Source organism: Sceloporus occidentalis, unplaced genomic scaffold (genome assembly GCF_023333645.1).
Source record: "Sceloporus occidentalis isolate IW3139 unplaced genomic scaffold, rSceOcc1.0.p SCAF_53, whole genome shotgun sequence".
In the NCBI taxonomy this organism is placed as follows: Eukaryota; Metazoa; Chordata; class Lepidosauria; order Squamata; family Phrynosomatidae; genus Sceloporus; species Sceloporus occidentalis.
The window spans coordinates 2592436-2605068 of NW_028317033.1; the positions used below are offsets into that span (position 1 = coordinate 2592436).

Genomic DNA, 12633 nt, shown 5'->3' on the forward strand with positions numbered 1-12633 from the left:
TGTCCTCTTCTCCCAGGCGTGGTCTGAACCCACCCCACAGAGTGAAGTCGATCTCCATGACCACATTTACACAGCAAGAAATAGAATTCCTTCAGAAGCACGGCAATGACGTAAGCTTTATCACTTCTCTTCTGCATCTACAATAGCTTTTAAGCATGCTGCTTTTACACTGCATACTGCCGTTAAAGGGACTCTAGGGGACCCCGTACAGCCCCACCAAGAACAATGCCTATTAAGGTACTTTGTGACATATGAGGACTGTAATAGGCATTCTTTACCTGGTTGGGGGAAGCAACAATAAATGAAAGCACTTACCATTATTATCAGCACTTATTAAATGCCAACAAATTACGCAGCACTGTACAATTTAAATAGGGAAGTTAACACGCACATAGGCAACACTGGCAACGATGGTGGGCTTATGAGGGCCCCGCACATAAGTTTACAATCTAAAGGAATATTATGGGTAATTGAAACGAGAAGAGGGAGTAGTAGCTCTCATGTAGCAGTAATTAGAGGTAGGTGGTTTCAGGACGCAAAAGAGGATGTGTTAACAAAACGAACAAAGTGCTGGGAGGGTAAGTGGTTGTGTGAAGATGGTGGCTAGCAGACGGCTTGTGGTGTTTCAGGAAAGCTGTAGGAGGCCAGAAGGGGGCGGGGTTATGGCCGTAGGAGGCCAGATGGGGCAGGGTTATGGCCGTAGGAGGCCAGATGGGGGCGGGGTTATGGCTGTAGGAGGCCAGATGGGGGCGGGGTTATGACCGCAGGATGTCAGATCTGCAGATCTGTTAAAGTAGTCCAAAGAATACCTATTTTGACTCTCGTTAGAAGCCTGGATCAAGATGGTGGCTTGTGGTGTTACAGGAAAGGTACATCTAATATCCATCATGCAGTTTTGGCTGGCATGACCCAGTACTGGAACTACCTGGCATTGAGTATACTGTCCATGTGCGTTGGCAAACCGGAGATTTCTTTGGCCAAACGCATCTCTTGCAGGCCAAGGAACAGGGGTTGGCAGGGAAAGAGCTAATGCATGAGGGATTCTGCGTTTGAGTGGGGCGGTGGGATGTTCATTTTAAAGGTTATATTCGGCTGGTATATAGCTTAAAGTGTATATGATAGCTGGAGTATCTCATTAACACCCGATAGTATGTATATATCCCTTACCCTTTGTTTCGGTTCAAATGCATTTGATATTGCACGCTGTTAATTTTGATGGATTTTAGCACACGTGTTAAACTTCTTATACTGAGACTCTCTGGCTACAGTAAACAGTCTGCTTCGTTATACGAATGAATGTATGTAATTGATCTTCTGAGATATAGTAACGTAAGATGTGTTACAGTAGCCATCTTACCTTTTGGCCCAGTGTTATACAAAAGTGTTCTTTTAGGGCAACACAACTTGTGTTTCTTAATACATGCAAGTGTAGCCTGGTCTTGATCAGTCAACCAGTCTGGTCTGACCTGTTTGTACTTATTTATTTTCCGTATGTAAAAGAATCAGGAAGGAGCTGGTTTATAGAAAAGGAAATGGCTAAAGGATGACCTCTGACTTACCCTGACCTGCTATAACAACATGTTCCAGGAACATCTCTTCTGCTGTTCATCAACAGATTATGACCATGCATAGAGATACCAGCTGATTCAGACTGTTAAGGGTCCTGATCGCAAGATTTTCGTTGCAGATCTTGCAACTTTATTTAAAACACCCATAATAATGTATATGCTGAAAAAAGTGGCCCTGTACATGTATAAAGTAAAGAAAGGCTTTAACTAGGTAATAAGGCCATAAGCTAAACAACTGAAATGAAATCCTAGCCCAGAAGACTTGTAATCATAATATACTAAAAACTATATACCTGTTGTTTATTTGAAGCAGTCCCTAACTACGTCTCATCGCTCATCACTCATCGCTAAGCCCTACATACGCTATAAGGACAAAAGTATTGGGACATCTGACTTTTTTTTATGGCTTTTTATGACATTGGATTCTAAATACACAGACATTAAAATGTAGTTGGTCCCCCCTTTGCAGCTATAACAGCTTCCACTCTTCTGGGAAGGCTTTCCACAAGATTTTGTGGGACTTTTTGCCCATTCATCCAGTAGAGCATTTGTGAGGTCAGGCACTGATGTTGGGTGAGAAGGTCTGACTCGCAATCTACATTCCAGCTCATCCCAAACGTAGAAGCATAACATTGTCCAAAATGGTCAGCAAACCAACATCTATTTGGAAACATTGTAATTATTGAAATAAATATATATTTTTTTATTCTTTTTCCCTTTGCTCCATTCATTAGTCATGTTAAGGTTGGCGTGTTTGATCTGCACATGAGTAAATGCTTGGACATAGATACATTATCATCAACTCTTGTCAATTACACTAAGGCTATTCATTTGATCTATGTGGGATTTGATCTTTTATTTAATCTTCATCATATGTACATGACGTGAATGATTAAGTGATTACGGTGTTCCTGGCAAGATTATCAACACGGAACGTCTACGACTAATAACAGCAGGGAAGGATTCCCTGCCATGACTGACAATACGAGGAAGGATTGGTGCTGTTCAAACAGCGGTGCCCTTTTATGAGCAGATGGAAGTGCAAGCGACACTACCGGGTGATATGAGCTGAAGTATCCATAAAAGAGTGGAAGAGTGGAAGAAGCCCCGGGCGTGATTTTTGGATGTATTTTGGCTAGAGGAGAGATGTCTAATAATGAATCGGTGGAATCCGTTTAATTGTGTTGTTTGGTTTCTCCTGTCCCAAGGCGTTCCTCCTCTCGGGTTGGTTTATAAGGATCCTGTGAGATCCATACGATCGCTTATTAGGGAACACTGTAAACTTTGCTTCTTATTGTTACTCTGATGTATACGCTGTGTATAGCATACCTCTGGTGGTGATTGAATTGGCGCGTTATATAGTTATGCTAAAGCCAGGTATCCGGGTGGTGTAGCTTGGTCTTCCAGTCAGGTTGTAGCACGCTGTTAAAAGCCGATCAGTCGCTCCGGGCGCTTCTGTTTATACCGTACTACAATACTGTAGCGATGGCTACGGTGAAACACGTGTCACGCTGATCTTGATTTATTATAATGAATGGGTATTTTCTGAGAGACGTAGTTAGGGACTGTTTCAGGTGTTTCGTTTTTAGTATATTATGATTAAAAGTCAAGTGTTACAGGCTAGGATTTCTTCTTCAGTGAGGCTTAACAGCCCAGTGGATTCCTCCTGTAAAGCACTTCTCTAACATGAACAATATTAGAAGTTTATGCCTCTTTTCCTTGTGTGGATAAAACCTCCATCTTATCTCCGCCCGATATCCAACCTCTCAGGTCCTTAACTTACCACAGTGTAGTAAATAAGTGAACACCTGGGTTTCCTGTGAAGATTATTTCCCTTAATTTAAATTAAAATATGATGGATGGTTTGTTTTGTTTTTTTGTGTCCTTTGCAGTAAGTCAGTCTGTGGCGTTTGGGTACAAGGATTTCATGCAGAGTATTACAGTCCGTCACACTATGTAAAAGTATAATGACACAAAATACTGATACAATGCGGTAGTACAGAGGAGCACGTGTAATAGACTACTAAATTGACTTGATTGTCAATCAAATACTTTTTAGGTGATTTTCTTTTGTTTCTTAGTTGATCCTGCCATCACGTTATAAGTGGTGCGTTCTGCTTCGGTGTTTTTAATCCATGCTAAAAAGTTACGCCTCTACTATGTGCCTTTATCATGTTATTACGTTTAAGTTCTATGTCATGTTAACTAAGAAGCCTTAACATCCTGCTGTGTACAGCCTCACTGTTACCTGAACCCTAAATCATGGGATCTTCTTCACATCCTCTCTACCCCTACACATCTATTTTTAATTGTTACCCTTTTTTGCGTTGTGTCACATAGCTTTCTGTACCTCAGATGTCTTCTTCACATGGAATCTGCCTCTGAGGTTCCAAAAACACTTTTGTGACTGCATCATTTCTTGTGTTGACCCAACCTTTGACTAAAAACCTCTAAAGAATCTTCTCTGACCAGTATGACTATCTTTTTTTTTTTTTTTTTTTTTTACGGAAACCAGGCTAAAGAAAATAATCTGCTCAGAGATCCTGTCAAATTTACCAACTTTATTTTTTTTGACTTGGCAACTGAAACAATAGACCAGGGAGGAGCTGTTGATATAGCCTAGATCTAGATTTCAAGATTTCAGTAACACAATTGACGCTGTCCTTCATAGAAGACTTATAAATACATTTACAGTGTTTCGATGTTAAAGGGATATATTCAGGGAACAGGGGGTACCTCAGGAATCAGTATTGGGAGCCATACTGTTTAATATTTTTTATTAGGGACGTTACAGAAGGTCTTAATGGTAGGGTATGTCTTTTTGCAGATGATACAAAGGTCTGCAATGTGCTTTTAGTAAGATTTAGTAGATTTTAGTAAGTTAAAAGAATGGTTTAGAGTGTGTCAGCTGCGGTTTCATATTGATAAATATAAAGTAATGCAGCTGGGCCATAAAATCCAAAGGCAAACTATTGGAAGTACTGTTCTGTCAGACAGCTGGGGCTTGGGATTAATTATTTCTGAGGTCTTGAGGTATTCAGGGAATTCAACAAAGCATAGGAAACGGAAGACAGGGTGCTGGGTTGTACAGCGAGAGGCATTAGTAGCCGGAAGAGGGAGGTGGTTCGGCCACGTTACAGATCTCTGGTCAGGTCTCGCCTACGGTGTTGTGTACAGTTCTGGGACCCCATCTCCAGGAGGATATTGACACACTGGAGAGAGTTCAGAAGAGGGAAACCAAAATGGTGAATTGTTTGAAAAGACTAGGGGTGCTCGGTATGTATAGTTTGGAGGAAAGAAAAGAGAGAGGGATGTGAGAGAAGCATTTAAATGGACTTAACATAGTACAGGAGGTCATAGTCTAAAACTAGAGCATCAGATGTTTAGATGAAATGTAAGGATGTTTTACTGAGAGCGTGATAAATGGAACAGCCTCCCATTAGACGTGGTAGAGGCCTATACAATTAGGGAATTTAACAAAAAAAATGTATGAGAGTAGGCATAAAGCTGTCCTGGAGACGAGACCAATTGCTGTTTTAAGGTCCGAGTCTTTAAATCGGTAAAAATAGGCAGACTGGATGGGCTAGTAGGCTGTATGGGGGTAGAGCAGGAGAGGCCAAATGTCCTGACTGCAGAGTTTATAATCTCACGCTGAGAGTTGACCGCGAGCATGACTGCCTACTGCAAACGGCTGATCTTTAATAATCCTTACTTTAATAATACACGTGCCTCATGGCCGTGGTACAGATTCTTATAACACAGGCTTGTGCCAGGTATCGATTATACAATCCTATAAAAGGTTTTTTTCACGAACACGGATGCTTGTTAAACTGGTTAGGAGCAGATCCCCCTCAACCCGTGTCCACTGCGTTACATGACTGCAGGGTAGCATTAAGCAGTCTCTGAGAAGATATGGATGGGGACACTTTTGAAACTATTTTAAATTGACTTCTGGGCTATATAATGAGTGATGTGTCCAGCACTCTATTTCTCTTTAATCTTGTTTATATCGGGATTCTTTGGAGAAGCCCCTTTAACGGCAGCAGTATCTGAACGTTGGACAGCCACAGATTTAACATCCCGGATTGTCTCGCTGTTACTATGGAATATTACTGTCTGGATCTGTTGCATGCTATTGTTGAATTGTACTGGACTATTGTTATTTAGACAATTGCAGTGGTGTCTAAACTTTTCTAAATACATTTGATATAGGTGTGCAAACAGATCTGGCTAGGATTATTTGATGAACGATCATCTTCCATCCCAGACTTCAGAGACCCGCAAAAAGTGAAAGAATTCCTTCAAGAAAAGTATGAGAAGAAGCGGTGGTAAGTGGCCACTGAGCATCTCCATGTCCAACTTCTGTGTCTAATGACATGTTTCTTCCTGGCAGACACTACGCCTGTTCCTCCTCGTGTCAGCAACGTGTTCTGGGCTGGGGCAGTAGGTAATGGGGGGGGGGGGCATTTCATTTGCTGCAAAACTGGGACAGATTGGTGGTCAGACCCCTCAATGTGCTGATTTTCAATGGGCGGTTACTTGGGATAGCTGATCTCCCTTGTAGGCACATTTACAGTATGGAGCACAGCCTTCACGGTGAACGGCTGCCGGGGTATGACCTCATATCCCAACGTTTCATAGTGTGATAATCCTAGGGCAGCCCCTAAGGTGTGTGTGTGTGTGTGTATATGTTTTGTTTTAAAATTTATATTATTAATGTTCTTATTTTTTCTGTGTCTGAGGAAGGATGTGGATTGGTGTCCAATGTTTTTTTTTAATGCATTTATGCCCAACTGTACCCAAAGCAAAATGCGTTTCTCAAGGTGTATGCTTAAATATTTTATTGCAGATATATTAAACTGCCGTATGGTGTATTAAAAGATGGTTAACACAGCATTTAGGCGGTCTGTTTTATTAATGTTTTTTTGTCTGTCTCCTCAGTCAATTCAGCGTAATTGACGCTTTTGTTTCATCCAGGTGTCGGATAACTTCTTTAATTAAGTTCACTGTGTGTGGGGTATTTAATTTCACCTATACAGTTCCTAAGGCTCGCTCTTTGGGTGAAAATTAACTTTGTAAACCACGTTTTCCACATCCTTTCTCCACTTGTAGATTTTACACTATGGTTGAATCCGTCACTCAAGCATACTCAAAACCTTTGTGCGTAAGTTATGTTTTCTCCTTTCCTCCCCAGGTATGTTCCCCCAGAGCAAGCAAGAGTAGTGGCCTCTGTCCATGCGTCAATCTCCGGGTCCTCGGCCAGCAGTGCCAGCAGTACCCCAGAAGTCAAGCCGCTGAAAACGCTCTTGGGAGACGGAGCTCCAACGCTTCACTTGAACAAAGGAACTCCTAGTCAGGTGAGGCAGAAGGTGCGAATTATCTAAAATCTGCTTATTTGTAAGACTGCAGATTTCAAATAATGCTCCATCAGAGCTAGCGAGTTATTCTAATACCCAAAATCTTTTCTACACTTTTTTTATGTAAAAAATGTTTTTTCATAGATACTCAACATGGCACAAGGACACTGATTTTTAATAAAATTTGAAAAAGGACACTCTTTGTATATGAGCCACTTGGGATAATTCAATACATATGTAGTTCCTAAAGTTCATGTGTCTTTAGGAAATAATGACCATAAGGATAGTTTAAGAACAGTTTGAAAAATGTGTGCATTTGGGGAAAAGCAATTGAGAAAGGCTGGATTAACCATAACGATGTAATTCTGAATCTTTAGTTTTGTCCTTTAATCCTTCATTCACTTTCTCCATGACACGTACAGTAATGTGTATAAGAAGTGATTCTGGTGCAAAGTTTGATTCAGTCTTGGACATTCAATCTGTTGCTGTGGTTAAAAAACCCCAAAACATCCAAATCACTTGGTCTAAAGATCACCAATTGTAGTAATGTGGATGTTTTCCCTATAGACACACTAGTAGTACTAGTTGTAATCAGAGATATAAAATGTGATGTCCTTTTTTAAATATATATTCAATGCCATTACATTTAAAATGTGGGCCTTCAGATTAAATCTGGATTTGTGGAAATCATGAATTATGTTGTATGAAACCTGGCAAATCTGCTAACTCTTTTCGACACTCCGTGTTAAGTATGGTTGTGTCTGGCATAGATATTGGTAATTGGAAACTAACATTTTCTTGTTCCGTATATGGATCAAACTCTCTCATCCGCTTCCCGTCTATTCGTGTGCGTAATGGAAACGTTGGTGTTTGAATGTGAGTGTAGCGAGTGCACTTTGCAGCACTATGCAGTAATGGCTTCCCACCACATTTCCGTATTATCTTCACGTTGCGGGATGCTCGATGTGGAATAATAAAAAAAAAAAAGTAAAAATATATGTTTAGGAAAGTGTTCCAGAGACTGAGTTCCTATTGTAGTCCACAACTGCATAAGCAACTCGGTACATAAGATGCTACAATATGTCACGCACGTGATGCAATATGTCACGCAGTATGACTGCCTCCCCCTTGGCCCTGATACCCTAGAAATAGTCCACCTAGACCAAAAATATGTTGCTGCGAAGAGAGTGATGACAGAAAATAAGTAAATATGGTCCATCTAGGCTATTTCCCCTTTACTTACTAATTCTTTTTATGTACATCCTGGGCTTTCTTGGATTGCTTAACTTTGCTTCCTTGTGTTACTTGCACTGAATACATGGGGGACAACTCAGGGTCCATAACTAGAGTTTCAGAGCCGGTGAACTGGCCCGGCATACGCAGCCAAGTCCCAGAAGCCATATTTCACGTAAAAGTCCTTTATGAAGCTCCATATGGTTTGCTAAATCATACACAGTCCCGGTATATTAATATATACATTTAATTGCAGTATATACCCTCACATCATGAAATGTTTGTAGTCTCACCCACTCGTCGGGCAGCCGAACATCCAGGTCTTACCATGCTGTCCGCAGCATCATGCTTCCTCCTTTTTCCCTGCACGCGGTTTCTTCAGATCACGACCTCTTGTACCAGCCTTTCCTTTCCTGTAGATTTCCCTTAATTCCTTAGTGACCTTTTTTTCTGAAAACTCCTCTTACCATTTTTCCCCCTTCTTAATCCCGTGATTTAGCACATACACCGTAACGCTGACTTGGCAATTTACTCCCAGCAGGGCAGTAATAATGAACTGACTTTGTAATTATCCCAATTTTTCCACTTTGTCACATTGAAGACAATTATGTGTTCCCTGGGTAGAAAAAAACAAGGAAGCAAGGTTAGGTCTTAACTCTTTCTCCTTCACATAATGGTGAAATATTGCTTGGCGTTAAAGCCGTTCCTTAAGCTTCTTCTAGTCTTACTCGTCCTTATCACTGAAAAGCAAAGCTGGACAATTCCCAGGAGCACGGAAGCCATGACTCCCGGAAAGAAAACCTACCCTTGCTTCTTTGACTGTGTTTTCTGGGATTCTTTGGCTGTGGGTTGTAGTAGAAAACCCCCACATTCAGACTCAGTCCCGAGTCCTGAAACACGTTGGCTGTGCAGTACCCAGGCTTCATCCCTGGCTCCTATTCCAAGGATCAGTCAGAAAACCCAGAACTGGCAGGAGAGGAGAAAAAACGGATAGAGATTCTTGTCCCTCTGTTCTTTTTATAGTCTCCATTAGTGACGATGCCATTTTACATTATCATTTACTTCCCCTCTGGGGCCAATATCTTAGCTTCCCTATTGTTTGCATTCCTTTTGGGATTTGTCATAGGAAAGGAGAGACATTTGGGGGGGGGGGCGACTTCATGCCGTCTTCTCCAGTAAATCACTCTCATTTACACTAACAAGATAAGATCTGTGATATGGAACAGGAGTTTTAATACTTTGAGTTACATTCTCTATAGTAAATGGTGCCATCTAGCCTCAAGTGTACGAACTTCCCCAAAATTTCTGAAAATGCAAAGTTTTAAGAATAAACGGATCTGCAGACTACGGTCGGGATGCTATTTGTTTGAAATGTCATCAAGCTCGGTTCTTGTATTGAAGGCTAGTGCCTAAATATTTGTGAATTTCTGTGAGGTACCGAATGTAATTTGGATTTATGTTTTTTTAAAATGCACTGTAATGCCTGTGTTTTGTTGCCTGTTTGGGAAATGTCCGGTTATACAGAAGCTAACAGCTAAGCCTCTAATTTGCAGTCTCCTGTTGTGGCTCGCAACCTACAGCAGCAGCAGCAGCAACAACCAGAGAAGAAAGGGTTCGACCTTCTGGGTGACCTTGGGGCCGACATCTTTGCTACACCCGCCCCGCAGCCTGCAGCCACTGCTAACTTTGCCAATTTTGCAAATTTCAACAGTCATACAGGTGTGTGAATGATTATTCTGGATTTCTATGTTCTCAATCCTATATGCACGAGCTCGAATTGCGGAAAACGGCTGACGGTGTGGGCAGGAAAGTTAGCGGAGGTTATTTACAAAGTAAACCGTTCTGGCATTCTGCTCGATGTGAAGTTTGGTGTATTGGATGCTTATGATTGTTAACTCATCACACTCCTTGTCAAGCAGCAAAGAGCAGCTCCACCAGGCAAACCTTCAGTATTGCTCAAGGTTGTTAAATTTAGTTTTCTGTTTCCAAGGAAACCAGTCTGAGTGAAGTTTGTAACAGAAGGGACATTGAGAAGGCCAGGAGCACATTTCAGAACCTGTTTTTTTTTATATACATGTTTGCTTCTTTAGTGTAAACGGTTCTAGTATTGAACAGTCACATTGATGGCAAAGACAAGATATTTGGGTTTCAGCAACACCAGAAAATCTGCTTGACGCTGTAGGATCATTCTCCGGAGCATGCCTTTTAAATATGCTGCTGCCCTTCTGCTGGCAAGAGCTTCAGAAGCGATCAATGATTGTTTCTGTCGCTCAGGGTGTTGTTGCTATCAAGTGATCGCTCGGGAGTGCAATCGCCATTTGCATTGTCAAACGCTTAGAAACATTGTCTTTGACTTGTGTTTGGTTCCTTGCCGTTGATCACTGCAAAGGTCGTGCTTTTGCACAGCAGCAATTTTTCTGCATTTCTGTGCATTTTCTACATTTTTGTAGGGGTTAATTTTTTTTTCTTCGGTCATTTATTACATTATTACAAAGGCTCTTCTGAGAGCCATTAACCCCTTCCTTGCTGTCGATCACTGCTTAGGCATGTGTGCCCCAACCAAAATGGGTGCTTGCCAAGTCTCCTCTGATGGAAAAAGTCATTGGCACAAATGAAAACGGTCGTAGATCGTAGTAGAAGTATCCTCAAAGCTACTGACAACTCTTTTGCTTGAGACACGGCGGCCCCATGTGACCTACATTGAAATGGTTTGTGTTACACTGCTTATATGTCCTGATCTCGAGTATTGGTTTTAATTACTCTGTTTTTGTGTTCCTAGCCTTTTCTTTTAATCAAAGGAAGGGATGGTTTTAATAATGTAAAGAGCTGCTGCATTATTTAGGGTGCCCTGAATGGTGCTGGCTGGGTAGGATTAATAGTAACGAATTGAAGGTTCAGATAAGTGCATTTTGTTCTGTTTGTTTCCTGTAAACATTATAACCTACGACTGCAAGCTTTTTCATTTTATATTAGTTGTATACACTGAAAATATTTGATCGTAATGTTAGAGTTTCTGTGCACAAAGGGGTTAATTCACCAAGGGGAGAGTGTGGTTTGAATTCCCACACGTCATCGTTCATTATGAAGGACTAGCGCTTACGGGTTTCTCCAGCGAGAAGAGCTGACGTTATACAGGGCCAGCCAAGCTCTCTGGGGTTTGACCTTCGTAACGTACATTGACGTGAAGGAGCTGAATCACAACGTCTCCGCAAACACTCCCTTTAGTGAATAAACCCCTAAGTTTTGTAATCTCTTTTACGGTCACACATGGCATTCTTCTCACAGGGCTGGGGCGGGGGATGATTCAGGACCTCTTTCCTTGTAGAGTTTAGTGTTTTTGAAATAGTTTAACCTAGACTTACTTACCGGACATGTGGTTTATACTGTAGTTATTGGGAAATAAATTGCACTCTAGCGATAGGGCTCAGGAATAAACCTGTTCCGACACAGGCCAGGGCTCACACGTGGGTGCTTTCTCGTTGTTTAATTTCAACACCTGTCTTTATTCTGTATTAGCCGCAATACAGAAGTGTCATAATGTAGTTGTGCAGTCTTTGCGTTTGTTTTGCTGTTGTTGCCAGTTCATCCTCATTAACGCCGATCTGTTACCATATTTTCCTCTTTGTTTTTCCTCATTTTGCAGCTCACAATTCTGCCAATGCAGACTTTGCAAACTTTGATGCGTTCGGACAGTCTAGTGGTGCGAGTAGTTTCGGCGCTTTACCCGCATCAAGTCAGACACCTACCCCACCCTTAAACACAGGTAGTCCTGCCTCGGTACTGTAACCTGCATATGAAAAACATTGTCCACCGACAGAAAGCAAGGTGCCACCGCATTATCCCACCTCTTTGCTCATTAATCAGCTATTTTCATTTTCATATTTATTTAGCCTGGTTTTTTGTTGTATACTGTTTTTTTCTTTCTTGTTTCTAGTGCTTGTCTGAATTGTGTGTGTGTGTGTGTGTATATTATGTATGCGTGTGTGTGTGTGTATATATAATATTATATAGGCTCCACCTTTTAATGTGTCCATTTTTCTTCCTTACAGTGTGTCCATGCGTTCATTTGTGTGCCTCATTATACTAAACACGCCACCACAATGAACCTTTGACTCCGCCAGTGGAGATCATGCGCAGGAGATAAGCCTTTCCACTCTCTTTAGAAGGACATGTCTTATGTTCTGCTGACCAAGGAACACTTTTTCACATAAGAAATTGTCTAGATTGTCTCCATGATGCTCTTTAGTCACCTTGTGTAGCATTAGGTTGCGAATATTACACCTAAAAAGTAAATTCCAGGACTATGTAAAAGCATCCCTTCCGATGTATCCGTGTCCAATGAAGTATAACAAGTGGATGACTTTGTGTTTCACACTTGTGACAAACTTGATATGTGTGCCAACCAAGTACATTCAGAAATTAACAGCCAGACGTGGAAAAGAAGAAACCTTCAAATAGTATTAGAAATGGCCAAA

The 12633-nt window shown here is 41.3% G+C and overlaps 1 protein-coding gene across 1 annotated transcript in view; it reads left to right on the top strand.

The window, feature by feature from the left end:
- LOC149288204 (arf-GAP domain and FG repeat-containing protein 1-like) overlaps positions 1-12633 on the top strand; it is a 39762-nt gene that overhangs the window by 19380 nt on the left and 7749 nt on the right. Inside the window, exons 2-6 of the mRNA XM_089491966.1 lie at positions 17-110; positions 5781-5896; positions 6763-6925; positions 9712-9877; positions 11802-11924. Of these exons, the coding sequence (XP_089348092.1) occupies positions 17-110; positions 5781-5896; positions 6763-6925; positions 9712-9877; positions 11802-11924 (662 nt within the window). The remainder of the gene's footprint in view (positions 1-16; positions 111-5780; positions 5897-6762; positions 6926-9711; positions 9878-11801; positions 11925-12633) is intronic.